Below are 16,765 nucleotides of genomic sequence, written 5' to 3' on the forward strand. Positions count from 1 at the left end.
CCCCAGAGCGCCAGGCCTGGGGTCGAGCGTCGTCTCTGTTCTGCACTGGCCCCAGAGCGCCAGGCCTGGGGTCGAGCGTCGTCTCTGTTCTGCACTGGCCCCAGAGCGCCAGACCTGGGGTCGAGCGTTGTCTCTGTTCTACACTGGCCCCAGAGCGCCAGGCCTGGGGTCGAGCGTCGTCTCTGTTCTACACTGGCCCCAGAGCGCCAGGCCTGGGGTCGAGCGTCGTCTCTGTTCTACACTGGCCCCAGAGCGCCAGGCCTGGGGTCGAGCGTCGTCTCTGTTCTACACTGGCCCCAGAGCGCCAGGCCTGGGGTCGAGCGTCGTCTCTGTTCTACACTGGCCCCAGAGCGCCAGGCCTGGGGTCGAGCGTCGTCTCTGTTCTACACTGGCCCCAGAGCGCCAGGCCTGGGGTCGAGCGTCGTCTCTGTTCTACACTGGCCCCAGAGCGCCAGGCCTGGGGTCGAGCGTCGTCTCTGTTCTACACTGGCCCCAGAGCGCCAGGCCTGGGGTCGAGCGTCGTCTCTGTTCTACACTGGCCCCAGAGCGCCAGGCCTGGGGTCGAGCGTCGTCTCTGTTCTACACTGGCCCCAGAACGCCAGGCCTGGGGTCGAGCGTCGTCTCTGTTCTACACTGGCCCCAGAGTGCTAGGCCTGGGGTCGAGCGTCGTCTCTGTTCTGCACTGGCCCCAGAGTGCTAGACCTGGGGTCGAGCGTCGTCTCTGTTCTACACTGGCCCCAGAGTGCCAGGCCTGGGGTCGAGCGTCGTCTCTGTTCTACACTGGCCCCAGAGCGCCAGGCCTGGGGTCGAGCGTCGTCTCTGTTCTGCACTGGCCCCAGAGCGCCAGGCCTGGGGTCGAGCGTCGTCTCTGTTCTGCACTGGCCCCAGAGCGCCAGACCTGGGGTCGAGCCTCGTCTCTGTTCTACACTGGTCCCAGAGCGCCAGGCCTGGGGTCGAGCGTCGTCTCTGTTCTACACTGGTCCCAGAGCGCCAGGCCTGGGGTCGAGCGTCGTCTCTGTTCTACACTGGTCCCAGAGCGCCAGGCCTGGGGTCGAGCGTCGTCTCTGTTCTACACTGGCCCCAGAGCGCCAGGCCTGGGGTCGAGCGTCGTCTCTGTTCTACACTGGCCCCAGAGCGCCAGGCCTGGGGTCGAGCGTCGTCTCTGTTCTACACTGGCCCCAGAGCGCCAGGCCTGGGGTCGAGCGTCGTCTCTGTTCTACACTGGTCCCAGAGCGCTAGGCCTGGGGTCGAGCGTTGTCTCTATTCTACACTGGCCGTGTGACACTGGCAGTTTCCCTTCTGTGATATCTGAGGATCCTTCTAGTTGCTGCTCCAGGGCTTGGCTGGGGAGGACAAGGTGGAGGTGAGACTCCTCTTTAGTGGGGGAGGGGTTCCAGGTGGATGGAGGGGTCACCCCAGTACCTGCTGGGACAGGACCTCGGCCTGCAGGAGCGCATTGATAGAGGGCAGGCTGCTGTCCTCATAGCTTGACCTCCGAGTGCTGATCCGGTCCCTCTCGTTTTGGACAGCTGTGAGGATGGCAGAGAGAGGTGAGGAGGGAGGGCAGGGATATGGCAGAGGGGAGGCTTGTCACATCACTGATGCGGAGTGGGTGAGGTGCAAGGAGAGAGAGTTCAGCCCAGAAAGAGATTCTGCAGGACACAGGTGGAAGCGAGAGTGAGAGGGGGTGTTCAGGGAGCAGAGCTCAGATCAGCTTGTGGGAAGGAGGGTAGATGCTGACCCAACTTGTGGAAGAACTTTCCAAGTGCCAGAACTGTGCCCATCACAATGCGGTGACTGCAGGAGTGACCCACCCATTGGAGGGTCACTGGAGGCATTCAAGACAATGATGACAGGGCTTAAGATGGGTCTTGAGCCCTGGCCGGTTGGCTCAGCGGTAGAGCGTCGGCCTAGCGTGCGGAGGACCCGGGTTCGATTCCCGGCCAGGGCACACAGGAGAAGCGCCCATTTGCTTCTCCACCCCTCCGCCGCGCTTTCCCTCTCTGTCTCTCTCTTCCCCTCCCGCAGCCAAGGCTCCATTGGAGCAAAGATGGCCTGGGTGCTGGGGATGGCTCTGTGGCCTCTGCCCCAGGCGCTAGAGTGGCTCTGGTCGCAACATGGCGACGCCCAGGATGGGCAGAGCATCGCCCCCTGGTGGGCAGAGCGTCGCCCCTGGTGGGCGTGCCGGGTGGATCCCGGTCGGGCGCATGCGGGAGTCTGTCTGACTGTCTCTCCTTGTTTCCAGCTTCAGAAAAATGAAAAAGAAAAAAAAAAAAAAAAAAAAAAAAAAGATGGGTCTTGAGCATTGAAGAGGGACTCTGTCTAGATAACAGGTTTTCCCCAGTTTTGGAAAAGGGCCCCTTTCTTTCCAGATAAAACTATGTAAAATAAGCAAAGTGAATTCCTCTGGGTGACATGAGATGGCCCAGAATTCCTGAACACCGGGGCAGGGGCAGAAGGCCTGGACAAGGGACCGGGAGCCCCACCTGACCTGCAGTCTCATCCATCAGCGTGAGCTGTGTGGGCTGCAGACACACCTCCCCAGAGACAGCAAAGGAACGTGTCCTCCTGCCCCACTGCAGGGCTCTCTCCCAGGAACTCAGAGATGTGGCGCCTCTGTCCACCCACTGCTCGCCCGCATCTAGGCCAGTCCTGACCTAAGATGCCATATGGACCTTTTGCTGCCTAGGCCCTGTCCCTGGGACTCTAAGAGGCCTCCCTGCGCAGTGAGGCTTGGCTGAAGCTGGAAGGAGGGAGGACGAGGTGGAAGGAGACCCAGCTCCTGCTGGAGCTGCCACTCATTCTGCATGTGGTAGGAATCATCTCCTCTCTCTGGGCCCCGCTCCCATCTATCAGCTTCTGCCCCCCAAACCTGCTGCTCTGCTGTCCTCCCGTCTCGGGAACAGGCAGGTTCATCCTCTCTCTTCCAGCCTGGGAGTCTTTCTCTCACTGTTCCTCACGCCCCACGGGCTGTCAGGAACCCTTACAGAACCGATCCTCAGGCCCTCTGTCTGGGTCCTGCTTCTCTGCCCCGGGGTAGCCCAGGCCCCCTCTCCAGGCCCTGTCTTCTGGCCTTGCCCCTCTAGTCTGTGCCCTCGCAGTGAACTAAGAGGGAAACTCAGGCCACAGCCCTCCACTGCCCATAACCAGTGCCTCCCCCTCTCACTAGGAAGCAAGTCACAGCCCCCTGTGGCCCTTCCTCTCTGAGGTCCTTCATTCACACTGTCCCCGAACCTGCCTTCACTGCTCCTTGGATGCAGCTGCCACTCACCGAGCAAGTCACAGCCCCCTGTGGCCCTTCCTCTCTGAGGTCCTTCATTCACACTGTCCCCGAACCTGCCTTCACTGCTCCTTGGACGCAGTTGCCACTCGCCGTCAGTGCCTTTGCTGCTGCTGTTTCCACTGCCTGGAATCCTCTCCCCATTGGCTTACTGTATCTTCATGTCACTCCTGTCCCTGAGCCAATGTCACCTTCTCAGAGAGACCCTCCCTGGCCGCCTGCCTATCTGATGGGGCTCCCTCCTCACACTCTGCCCTTCACCCTGCTTTATTCTTCTTTTTGGCACTTACTGTGAAATTCTGTGTTCATTTCTTTATTCTCTGTCTCTCTCTGAGAAGGAAAGCCCCAGAAAGAACTCCCTTCCTCTTGTCCACTGCTGTGGTCCCAGCTACTAGAATGGAGCCTGGCACATAGTAGGTGCTCAATAAATATTTGCTGAGTAAATGACTGAGGGTGCTGGAGGAGACAGGCTTAATTCTTGGGAGTGCCCTATGCCCCGTTTCTCAGTGGAACACTGATGCCCCAGTCATTCAACTTTCTCTGGATTTCACACATTGTTGAAATCAGAGAATGAAAGTCAGACAGCCCAAACGGAGCCAGGAGTCAGCGGGACAATACAGAAGTCCCGAGATAAGAAACCTCTCTGGAGACCCAGCACCCTGCACGGGGCCAGCTCCCAGAACCGCTCCCCAGCCCTAAGCCTGCCCCACCTGCCCTGCCCAAACCCCTCCCACGGAGGCTGCCCACACCCACCAGGGCACTGAGAGGAGGCAGGCTGAATAAAAGGGCTGCGGTCAGCAGCTGCGGATTGGGCTCCTCAAGGTTAGGCCGGCCTTATCAGTGCCCGGCGCGAGCTCAGTCACGGAATGATGTTTTCCAAATGTTTGCTCAGTATTAGCAGGGTCGGGGCCCTAATGTAACTTCTATTGAATATTAACCAACCTGGGCAGAGGCGGAGAGGATGATGAGCTGTCTTCTCAGAAAATCCCTGGATAGGGACCTTGGGGGGCTGAGCTGGGGTTCCAAGAAAGGGCCCACCACCAACCCACACCTCCTGCACCCCTAGCCCTGCTTCCGGGTCTGGGTTTCCGATGCTGGGAGCCTGACATTTGTCCTTGGCCCACCCGCTGAGGCCTAGGCAGGTGTCAGGTTACAGGAAAGAATTCTTGTCCTGCAGTCATGCCCACTGACCCCCAGGTTTCTCCCCAGAATCTATCACTTCAGGGACCCCACTCCTGGCCACCACAGAAGATCCTCTGGTGGAGACTCACAGGCCTGTGAGATTTGGAGCCCTTCCCTGGGTCAAGAGGAACTTCCCTGCTGGTCCCTCCCAGTTTCAGTCCTGGGAGCCTGGGAGCCTGGGTTCTAGTCCTGACTCCACCCTGGAGCAATCTCATCTCCTCTCTGCCCCAGTCCCCCACCCATAAAGGGGAGAGAGGGAGGTTTAACGGCCTTGTATACACCTAGCCAGACTATAAATCTCACTTGCAGCCCATGCCCTCCTGTCTTCAGGTACTCCTTTTTTTCTTTAATATAGGTCAGGTGTACAACACTATAATCTGGTATCTATATACCCTGCAAAGTGATCATCCTCCAAAGTCTCGTGACTTTTGAGTCACCATACAAATGACCGTTCAGGGACTACTTTTGGGTTTAACTGCCCGAATCCTGCTAAAACCATCAAGGAAGAAAAAAGAAGACTTGTCCCAACTCTTCTGAACCCTGTAGCTTCCAAGAATCTCTCTTGGCACCGGAACTTCCTACCAGGCTAAGGAGGGGTGTTGGGGCCATAGGACTGAGGCAGAACTAGTAACATTCTTACTTCCCAGAGCTTGATCGCAGTGGCAACTGAACACCTTGCTACCCTGGCCTATTCTCAAAGCAACCAACAACACATGCTCATCGCACAATCTTAACCCAGGCACGGAAGTAAGTACCAGCATTTACTTGCCCACACTGACTTGCCGTCAGACGATTCTTCTATCCCCCGGGTGCTGTGCCATCTTCCCTGAACCAAGAAGCAATGGCTATGTTCACGGCTAAGCTAAGGCAGGTGGCCTGGTGCTCTCACTGCCCTTCCAGGAACCAGGACATGGGCCAGCACCTCCTTGGCAGCTCAAGGGAAAGACCACAAAACAAACACACAGGCCCCAGAGTCTGGTGAGACACACACAGCTGGGAAGGGTGGTTACCCACCCACTCATTTTATAGAGTCCAGAAGGGGCAGAAACTTCCCCTAAGTGATACATGTGAAAATGGTTCTGGGTGCTTAACAAGAGACATATATATAAATAAAGACTGAGCTTAGGAAGGCTGCTGACCCCTGATCCTTCTCCCCTTGCCTGTCACAAGGGGGCAGATTTTAACATGAGAGAGTCATCCTCTTGAACCTAAAACCTTAGACTGCGAGGGCAATAGCATCGTGGACTACTAGACCCACGGACTGTTGGGCCCTTAGACTATAGCTCTCACCCTTCCTCTTGCCACCAGCTCTTCATACGGACCGGGGTGGGCAAACGTAGGTTTACAGTTGTGAGTACGCAAAGTTTACTCTTGTATTATTTATTAATTATTGTATTATTAGTTATTATTATTAACCTACTATTGCCCACCCCGGTATACCACATTCCCATGTGTAACGTTTCTCATTTCACAGAGTGGTTCCCAGCTCGGAGGGGAGACTGTCAGAGGCTCGGCGCCACTGAGCACTGGGCAGGGAAGAGGCGGGGGGACACGGGCCCTTTGAAGAAGCCCCTTCCCGAGTCTGAGAACCACTGAGGTCGGTGCTAGAACTGTGTTGAAAGCAGGAGGGGGACACTCCTTCATCGGGGAACACAGGCCCAGGTTTGCTGATAGGACGCATGTGCTTAAGCCAAGGCCCTATTAGGATGAGACACAGAAGATATTTCCTAGGGAAGGAGCAGAGCCAACGGGGTGTCAGAGCAGAGACAGGGCGGGAGGCTGCCACCTCTCCTCAGCAGGCTCAGGCAGGCTGGGTCCCAGGTCCCTGCCATGGGGAGGGGGTGGTGGAGGGACTGGACCAAAGGTCTGGCTAGGATGCCACAGCCGGGGGCTAGTCCTAGAGCTGGGAAATGTGAGTGAGGGGAGAAAAAAATGAAGAGATTTGAAAATGAAGTTACTTTGAAAAGCAGTTAAAAGATTTTTGCTTCTTGAATTTGGGCTGAAATTGTTGAAATGTTCCTGAGGTCTGGGAAGGCATAAAGCAGGCAGCGTGGAGGTATCAGCCAGGCAGCACTGACTCGAGTTCGAAGCTCTGCATTCAGACCCTAGAGCTTCCCTTGACCTGCTGTGAGGCCTATGGCAAGCTGCTGAACCATCCTGGGCTGGGTTCCCTCGTCCACGGAAAGGGGGAATATTAATTGTGTCAGCCTGACCTGTGGTGGCACAGTGGATAAAGCCTCAACCTGGAGTGCTGTTGCTGGTTCAAAACCACAGGCTCGCCCAGTCACGGCGCATATGGGAAGTAACTACGAATGGATACTTCCTGCTTCACCCCCTACTCAACTCTCTAAAATCAATAAATAAAATCTCAAAAAAAAAAAAATAATAATAATCGTGCCAGCCACATAGGGTTGTCATAGGAATGAAAGGATGAAAGGAACCATCCGTGTGATTGGTTCTGCTGGCATTAGGAGGCCTGGGCCGACCTCAACCGCTGTGCTCCAATCGTCCTCTTCTCGCCACCCAGGCAAGTGGGGCCATGTTCCCATTCCCTAGAACGTGAAAAGTTGGACTCACCTGATACTCAAGAATGATGACTAAGGAACTGGAGCACCTGTCCCCGGACAGGAAGCTCAAGAACACAGCCTCCCCGCACCATTCATATTTGCTGAGTCTGGGTGGTCCATGGACATTTGTAATGTTCTCTATACTTTTCTTAATGTTCCAGATCGTATATAAAGAAAAAACACATGCCTTGGCCGCCCTGTGGTGGTGACGGCGGGCAGGGGGGTGGTGACTGTGGGCAGGGGGGTGGTGACAGCGGGCAGGGGGGTGGTGGCTGGGAACCCAAGGAGCTGAGAGCAGGAGTTTATCTCTTGGAATTGTTCTCAAGACCAAGCCCAGCCCCTCCCTATGGTCAGATTTCTAGGCCCTTCCTGCTCTCAGCCATTAGCCAGTCACCCTGGGGCCTGTCACCGAGTCATAAAGTTGTGGGCTCAGTTGTAAATGACTGTGGGGAGCCGTGGGTGCGGGTGGGGCAGAGGTGGCAGGGAAAGGGCCGAGGCTCACCTTCCTTCTTCATGCCAGCCCGGAAGCACTTCTTGAGCCTGCAGTAGCGGCACTGGTTCCTCTTGTCTTTGTCCACCACACACTGCCGACTAAACCTGGGGAGGGCTTTGGATGGTTGGATGGAGAAGGGACAGCCCTCCCGCTCCCAGGACTGAACTAGAACTCTGGCCATCCGGCTGACCCCAGCTTCTTTGCTCTAACCCTTTATCTCAGGAGTTCTCATGTTAACTGTGAGAAAGGCCCTATGGAGTCCAACCCTGTCCTATTAAATGTGGGGAAACTGAGGCTCAGAGAGGCAGCATGTAGACCTGGACCATTCAGCCAGATGGCAGAGCCAAATTGGGAACCCTAGCCCCTAGAGCAGTGGTAGTCAACCTGGTCCCTACCGCCCACTAGTGGGCGTTCCAGCTTTCATGATGGGCGGTAGCGGAGCAACCAAAGTATAAATAAAAAGATAGATTTAACTATAGTAAGTTGTTTTATAAAGATTTATTCTGCCAAACTTAGCAAAAATCCAACATAAAGTACTTGGTAAGTAATTATTATTATATGCTTTAACTTGTTGTAACTCTGCTTTATAAATTTTATAAAGTAAAGTTACTTCCCTACTTTATAAACCATTACTGTGGAACTGGTGGGCAGTTAGAAAATTTTACTACTAACAGAGATACAAAAGTGGGCGGTAGGTATAAAAAGGTTGACTACCCCTGCCCTAGAGTATCAAAGCACTGCTATTTCCACCGCATCCTATAAAAGCAAAGAGCCCAGAGCGAGCTCCTGGGTATAGCTAAAGGTCAATACTTGGTCCACCATACTCTGGAGGGGAATATAAGTAGAGGCAGTGCCCCACAGTGATTATGGCGGGTCCCTGAATGTCAACCTGGGCTCCGCCACCAGGTTACAATGGGAAAAGTCCAAGCCATAGCTTCCTCCTCTATAAAATGGGAATAACACTTCAGAGGGGCATTAACAAGAGAAAATGAGGTAATACCTGAATGGAGCTTGTCACAATATCCGCACATGGCAAATGCTCATAGCGAATGGTTATTATTTCATTATTGTTGTCACTCAGAATGGCAGATGCCTTTAAAGGAGGTGTATCTGAGGTTTTAGGAAGCCCGTGGGGTGAATGGAAAGATCTGGGGCCAATCCCATATTTGCTCGAGAAAAAGCACCAGTTTGGGGGATGGGCCCCATCCTCTGAGGCTTCAGAGGAGGCTTGACCCTAAGCCTCATGGATCCTTATTTGCTAAATGAGGAAAATAACAATTGGCCTGTAGGAATGATTAAATACATGCATAGAATTAGTATGGTGCTTGCATATAGTAAGTGCTCAGTAAAGGGCAGCCCACAGCTTTCTGATCAGTGAATGAGGTTCCTAGAATGGTTGCTTCCATCTGATTCCACAAAGCCTAAATAACCAGAGGAGGCTTGAGGACCTTGAAGGGCAGATGCCTCTGGGACCTAGTCAGGGAGAAGATAGACCCGAGGGAACACTAGCCCAGGTATGCCCATTTCCCAGCTGGATGAGTCACAGCCCCAAGCAGGGCTCCTCACCTGCAGGAGTACATGTGGTTCTTTCTCACGCTCCTCCGGAAGAAACCCTTGCAGCCATCACAGCTTGAGGCACCATAGTGTTTGCCTGTGGCCCGGTCCCCACAGATGGCACACAGGGCACTGACACCCAGGTTGTTGGTTGCATTGAGGTTGGCACCTTCTGATGGGGATGTGTCTGCACCAGAAGAAAAAAGAGTGAAGGCTCAGGAGGGGTAGAAAGTCACCTCTTTTTACAAACCAATATGAGTGTTGTGGGGATCTCCCAGGGCTTCAGCCTCAGCCAGAATATCATGGTGTTCCCACTCCCTCAGTGACCTTGGGCGAGCCCCTTGGCCGTTTGGAACTCCTGTTTGGCATCTCTAACTTAGGGATGGTGTGACAGTGACTTCACAGAGTTGTTTGTGAGGGTTCATTTCTCCTGTGGTGGAGACTGCTAGCCCAGCTTTCTCTGGGAAGCAATGAAAACTTGGCCACACCCTAGGATGCATCCAACCCTTACAGACCTTGAGACTGGGCAGAGGGGGCTGTGGAAGGGAAAACTGATCCCCAAGCATCTGCCCAGGACCAGGTCCTGCCCCTCACTTCTCATCAAGTGACCAGGGTGGGGTGGGTCTCAGCTCAGTGTCCAAGGGCCCTGCCAATTCTCCCAAGAAGTGAGAAGACACGCACCAAGGACAGTAGCTCATTTGCCCTCCTGGGAGAGTCATGGCAAGGATTTGCACACCGCTCAAACACCTCTTGTCCCAGAGGCAAAAGCTACTGCAACTATATGAATGTGAGGAGGGCTATAAGATGCAGGTGGCGAGGGTCTTGGATTAAGTGCTGGGGGTCCTGGGGTGCTAGTGCTGATGCTGCCACTAACTCACCTTGAACTTGGGCAAGTTTTTTTTCCTTGCTTCAATTTCCCCTGAGTCTCACCGTAGAGCCCTAATTGTAAAGGGGGCAATTCTACCAGTCCAATGGTTTTCAATATTTTTTTCAATTTCAGTAGCCATACCCTCTTTTTATACACAAATCTTTCACCAAGAATAGACCTCTTGGAGAAGATGATAAACACTATGTTTCATCTCCCCTGAAAAATGCATGCATGTGCACCACACAAAGTCATAAGACACGTGTTTTCACAGAAACCCTGAATCGGACCTGGATTCCTAAGGGACATCAGGTAAGAACTGGAGAGGGGCATGGCACTGTGTTAAGAGCACAGAGTCTGGCCCTGGCTGGGTAGCTCAGGTGGTCAGAGCATTGTCCCAATACACCAAAGTTGCAAGTTCAATCCCCGGTCAGGGCACATACAAGAATCAACCAATGAATGCATAAATAAGTGGAACAAATTGAGGTTTCTTTCTCTTTCCCTTCAACTCTAAAAAAAAAGCAATAAGTTAAAAAAAAAATTTAATAAAGAGCACAAAGTCTGTAGCCTGTCTGCCAAGTTTGAATCCCAGCTTACCCACTTCTTAGCCATGTGACCTTGGCTGAAGTAACTTCTCGCCTTGTTTCCTCCCTTGTAAAACAGGAGGAAAGTGCTCTGGGACTGTTATGGTGATTCGGTGAAGTGCTTGTCACATAATAAGCATTTGTGAAATAAAAACTTTTCTACAGAAGAAAATTCTCAGAGCAGAAGGCAGTCTCCATGCGAGAGCGGACACCGCTACATTTCATTCCACTGTCGCCTGGCTGAACATCTCCTAGACTCCCAAGGGTGCCCAGGAGTGTGACCCTCTCCTCTTGGTGAATTATTCCTGGAGATGGGGATAATTGTTAAGCCATGCTGGTGCCCTTTCTCCTGCAGCCTTGCCTCCCCAGACCCCTGGAAAGAGCTGACCCCACAATTCCTGGCCATTCAGGTTGAGGCTGGGGGAAGGGGTACCCACATCCTGGGCAGGACGGGCTCAGTGCTGCCCAGTATATCACCTCACCCCTGGGGTCAGCTGATGGGCCCTATTTTCCAGGTGAGCACACCAGGCTCAGAGAGGCCAAGTAAGTGGCTTGCCCAGGGTCTTCACACTGCCGCTAAGGAAAGGAGCCAGATATATGGCCCAGGTATGGCTGGACGACCCTGACCATTGCTGCCCTTGCTGGAGTGTCTGCTGCGGCCTATGAAGCAAGGACCCCCTTGCTGCTGTGGATTCGGAATTGCAGGTAGGAGACAGGAACTATTCTTGGAGTCTTTGGCTACCAGCCTAGGATGCATGCCAAACTTAACCCTAACTCTCAGATCACTCCAAACCCCAGTAAAGAACGAAACCCTTCTTACAGCTGTTCAGATTTCCTGATGACTCACGTGGGGCCAGGCCCAATCACCCGTGTTAAGGTCTTAGGCACCTTATCGTATTTTAGCCTCCAGTTAGCCCTGAAAGGCAGGTGCTATTATTTATTCCCATTTTACAGGCCTGACTTGTGGTGGTGCAGTGGATAAAGCGTCGACCTGGAAATGCTGAGGTCGCCGGTTTGAAACCCTGGGCTTGCCTGGTCAAGGCACATATGGGAGTTGATGCTTCCAGCTCCTCCCCCCCTTCTCTCTCTCTGTCTCTCTTCTCTCTGTCTCTCTGTCTCTCCCTCTCCTCTCTAAAATGAATAAATAAATAAATAAGTTATATATTCCCATTTTACAGATGAGGAAACTGAGGTTCCAACAGGAAAGAACCTAAGCCAGAATTCGAGCCCCAGTCTCTCTGGCTCCAGAGCAGGAAGCTGTCCTGTCTTCAGGTCACCCAATCAAGGGGCTTGGCCTCTGACTCAGGACTCCTGGGAGCTGGAGGCATGAGCTCTGGAGGGTAGATGGTGCCAGCTCCAGGGAGCAGCCTGGAGCTGGGCGGTGGCCAGGAGTGCAACAGCACACGGTGTCCCTATGGGGTCACACAGCACCCTGCCTAGTGCAGCAGCTCCTTGTTTACCATTTCCTGCGTGTTTTTCCCTCAGCTCCTTCACGTGACCCTTGGACACTCCAAAAAGCTGGCCAACAAGCAGGCTTGGGATAAGTAAGCCCATTTTGTAGAAGAGGCCAGGAAAGGTGAGGGGACATGCCCAAGGTCACACAGCGAGTGGATGACAGGAGCAGGCGAGCAGTCGGTAAGACTGGCCATGGACAGTGTTTACTACCACAGGCAGGGCAGTCACCTCCTTCTTGCTGAGCCAAACTGACCACAAGTCTTAGAGGCCTTGGCTGAAGCCACAGAGCCAGGGCAGGAAGGCAGGTGGCAGGTTGACCTTGGCCGCTGCCACCCACTTCTCCTCTGAGGTTGGCCTACCACCAGTGAGGGATCTTCCTCTCCAGGAACTTCCTGGCTTCCAAGCCTCTCTCCTTCCCCCACCTCCTGTGAGAAGACCCCCCCCCCTTTTAGATGGGCTCCCGGTGATGTGGGAGCGATGCATACATCTGGGGAGGCATATAAAAGCAACAAAATCTGCTCAAAGACAAACGGACATGTTGCTGACGTGAACCTCATTTGGTAAATGGCAATGTCAAAATCCTGTCCATCATGTCTGCGTAATCGTGACCACCAGACAGCGCCAGCCCTGTACAGGACGTGACATGTACACAAGCAGGTACGCACAGGACACGAGTCAGAATGCCCATGCAGGGCATGTGTGCCCAGGAACCACAGGGCATACAAACGAATCCACATCCACAGTATGTGTGTACAAATATCCACAGGCACATGCATACACACTCACCGCCACTTACAGATGTAAGCAAGACAAACACAGGCGCCTCCAGAGACACAACTAACACGACCCACTCAAAGAACAAACACAAATGAAAATGGACACGGAACAGGCACACCCAGACAAATGAACACAAACATGCAAATGGTTCCCACAGGCCTATGGTTGCCAACCCATGCACCACCCGCCCGCCCACTTCCAGGGAACTCCTGCATGCACACCCCATCAAGAGAAGCCCACAATCACACACACATACATGCGTGCATGCACACACACTACTGACTGCTGTCTCATTAGCAAAACTTCCCTGAGAACTCCATTTATTCTAAGTGGGGCATTCACCCCAGGAAAGTCTCAAAGACCCAGAAACATTTGTGCCTTCATCCACCACTCCAGGGAATGGACATACCTTTCCATCTAGCCAGGGCCCAGGGGATTCAAGAAGTGGGGCGCCATCACTAGAGCTAGGTGCAAGAGGGAGCTGACTGTGATGGCCCCGCTCCCAGTGACATGCTGGCTTTGAGGTACCAGGGACCAGAAGGGCCTGGCAGGAATTCCTGGGACCTACTTTTGCTAGAGATCTGCCTTTGCAGGCCTCCCCTGACCCAGAATGCCCCTGGTCACTGTACCCAGGCACATTTCCTTCACCTGGCAACACCTGTGCTGCCTTATTGAACCAACCTGGTCTATCATTCTCCTCCCAACCCAACACTGAGCAACACCAACCAACCCGCTCCCATACCTGGGCATACCTGCCCGCAACTGGCGCTCCTGGGTACCCCTGCCCCCACCTACCATTGCCCATCGTCAACACCTGCACATTCTCAAACTCCAGGGTGGTGTAAGCTGGGTCCAGCGCAGCACTGTAGTCAGCCATGTCCATGTCGACCAGGGTTTTGGAGAGGCGCATCCTCCCCTCCACACCTCAGTCACTTGCCCTGCCCAGGATGCCCACCCCAGAGGCTCCAGGCTGCGCGGCCCCCGCCCTTCACCCTCCCCCTGCCTCCTCCCAGGTGCGCTGTCTGCCTTCCTGCCTTTCAAACTGTCCTCTGGGAGGATCTCCCAGGAGTCCTGGCCTAGCCTCTGCGAGGGGTGGAGGCTCTGCCCGGGAAGGGTGGGGTTAATGGTTAATCGGCTCCCCCACTGCTCGATAGTCTGGGCGGGGCTGCAGGGATTTGCCTGTTTGTTGGTTTCTGGCTGACACCCGGGGTGCTATTACAACTGGTGGGGCCTTAACTCACCGATATTCGATATTCGGTTATTGATTCTGCAAGATGGAGAGGCTAGCTCACCAGCACTCACTTGACCCCTGACTCAGCCACCCTCCAAGTCACTGTCACTCCAAGTCAGGCATTCCGACTGATGCGCTGGGACACCGACAGGGCACCACCAAGCCGCCCCGATTCAACCACTTCCCAAATCATCGACTTCTACCCTCAATGCTCTTACAGAGATAAAGCTGCCGCAGGGCTCACGGATTTAAAACCGAAATCCCAGGCCCCGGACACCAATCTTCTGGGTCCCTGTGCTGGGAGCTCCCTTCCCGTCTCCCACCTCCGTTGGGAGCAGAACAGATCGGAAGTTTGATGGGGCTGGACTCCCCTCCGGTTCCATGCCTCTGCTCCCATGACCCCACCAGGGCCTCCACCAGCCCCCACAGCCCACAGCTGCTCAGGCCCAGACAGACTCCATTTCCCACATCCTCCTGATTCCTCCGCTCCCTCCGAGCAGGCGAGCAGGCGGAGACCAGGCTTACAGCCTCACAGACCTGGATTTACGTTCTGGCGCCTGCCACCCGCTAATCATGACTTTGAGTAAATGATTCTCCTCCGTGTGCATTTTATAGAGGAAACTGAGGCTCTATCCACCTCAAGGGTGGTTTGAGTGGTAAATGAGGTGGCATTAGCAAAACAGCAAACGGTGCCTAGCACGTGTCCTTCCCTTCTGCTCCCTGATCCCTCGTCTCTCTTCCCCCACCTCCTCCCTTTGGAGTGGGCATCATGGCAATGCCACCCGAGCAGCTGCACAGAGCCCCACACTTGGGTCCTGCGCTTGGTTTAATGCTCTGCTGTGGCCGAAATTCTTAAAAACTTCTGAACGCAGGGCCTGCACTCTCATTTTGGACTGGGCCCTGGTGGTGGAGCAACTGGTCTTGCCTGCCTTCAGCTTGTGGCCCTTCCATTTCTCCTCACACCTCCAGTCGTCACTGCCCTCTCTCCACAGACACTTCCAAGAGCTCCCGATCTAGCTGGGGAGGCTGCAAGGTGGAAGGGAGAAATCCCTGGGCACAGGGAGAAGGACGTGAGGCTTAGTGGCCTGGCTGCCTGTCCTCCTCTGCCAGCTGGAAGGACCAACGTGGAGGGTTTAGTAACACTATGAGCAAGAGTGGGTGAATTAGTGAGAGAGCCAGCCAGTTAGTGAGAGGAGGAATTAGTGAGAGAGTGAATTGATAAGTGGGTGGTAAACTGAGTGGATGAATTAAAGAGTTGGTGAATTAGTGAGAGAGCCAGCCAGTTAGTGAGAGGGGGAATTAGTGAGAGAGTGAATTGATAAGTGGGTGGTGAACTGAGTGGATGAATTAAAGAGTGGGTGAATTCGAGATGGTGTATTAATGAGTGAATGGGTGAATGAATGAGTGGGTGAATGAGTGAAAGAGTCAACCCATGAGTGGGTGAATGGGTGGGTGAATGAATGAACAGGCAGATCAGAGGGAGAAGCGGCATCTGTTGGAGGGGCGTGGGGAGGCACCCTCCTCTAGTCTTTCAGTTATTAGGAGCCCTTTCTCAGCCTGGCATAGCTTTGTTCTCCCGCTCCGTCTTCCCCGGGGGGCTGAGATAACCAGCGCTGGGGGTGGGGAGCAATTGTTTGGGAAGAGAAGAAAGGCTGGATTTGTTGTCAGGAGACCTGGGTTTAGGAATTAGCTCTGTCACCATTCAGATAACTTTGTTTAAAACACATCTCTCTTGGGGTCTCAACTTCCCCATCACTAAAGTGGGGAGCAGATCCTGGCCTATTTGTTTGTAGGTCAGGGCAAGACACCAAGGGAGGGAGAGGGAGAATTTCCTCACAGTCCACACTGAGATAGCATAAGGGCCTGAACCAGAAGACTCATCTACTGGTGGGCTCCTCCCATGTCCCACCTGGGGCCATCTGATCCCACTCCAGCGGTCTGGGGCAGTGCTGAGCTGGCCTGCAGAGGGACTAAGGGATAAGCACAAAGGGGAAGGAGGGGCAGCTGGGGGTGCCTCCAAGGGCTGACTCCAGGTCCTGCCACCTGTCTGACACCTGCGACAGGCCACACAGAGCTGCTCCTCTCACAATCGAGCAATGCCTGGCCTACATAGACAGCACCTCGCCGATTCTAAGAGGCACATCCCACACTTCCTGAGGTGGACTGTGATTGTGTCCTGCGCTTGGTTTAATGCTCCACTGTGGCCGAAATTCTTAATAATTTCTGAACGCAGGGCCTGCACTCTCATTTTGGACTGGGTTTAATTGGTAACAAAAATAATAGTCTTTCAATCCCTGTAGATGACATCTTGGATTGAATTCAATAAGGTTTATAATCAACGAGGGTGAGACATGTCATGCCACATACGTGACCCATTACATACAAGAACTACCAGGTGGACTGCGCGCACATGACAAGCTACCAAGTATACAAACCATGACATACACACTCCACCAGATGTACAACACGTGTGACCACTGCCTATGAGGCACATTCCAGAAACCCATTTCATGCCCTCTGTGTCCCACCCCTCACAACCTGCCCCCAAAGTAAACTCACGCCCTCGTGAACTACATAACCTACATGACCTATTACATACATGATTCACTCCACCTGTAGCTGACTCCTCCCAGACCCTCGTTCCTCGTGTGTACAACCCACCACCTATGAGAGCTACTGGCCTTGTGGTCTTCAAAATAATAAAGTGATTATTTTGAAGCCTGGGTTTCTCCTGTAAAATGGGCCTAACTGGTCATTTGCAGTAATAATTAAATGAG

General features: G+C 53.8%; 1 protein-coding gene across 3 annotated transcripts in view; it reads right to left on the reverse strand.

The window, feature by feature from the left end:
• Window positions 1–16,765, reverse strand: part of HNF4A (hepatocyte nuclear factor 4 alpha) — a 65,836-nt gene that overhangs the window by 16,704 nt on the left and 32,367 nt on the right. The window contains exons 1-4 of one of the 3 annotated variants that reach the window (XM_066234339.1): window positions 13,553–13,786; window positions 9,089–9,263; window positions 7,532–7,626; window positions 1,423–1,529 (exon numbers count right to left, since the gene is read on the reverse strand). In XM_066234339.1, the coding sequence (XP_066090436.1) occupies window positions 1,423–1,529; window positions 7,532–7,626; window positions 9,089–9,263; window positions 13,553–13,667 (492 nt within the window). In that variant the 5' untranslated portion in view covers window positions 13,668–13,786. Of the gene's footprint in view, window positions 1–1,422; window positions 1,530–7,531; window positions 7,627–9,088; window positions 9,264–13,552; window positions 13,787–16,765 lie in introns of those variants that run through there. The other 2 variants (XM_066234340.1, XM_066234341.1) reach the window with 2 other exon arrangements.

This window comes from Saccopteryx bilineata, chromosome 6 (genome assembly GCF_036850765.1).
Source record: "Saccopteryx bilineata isolate mSacBil1 chromosome 6, mSacBil1_pri_phased_curated, whole genome shotgun sequence".
In the NCBI taxonomy this organism is placed as follows: domain Eukaryota; kingdom Metazoa; phylum Chordata; class Mammalia; order Chiroptera; family Emballonuridae; genus Saccopteryx; species Saccopteryx bilineata.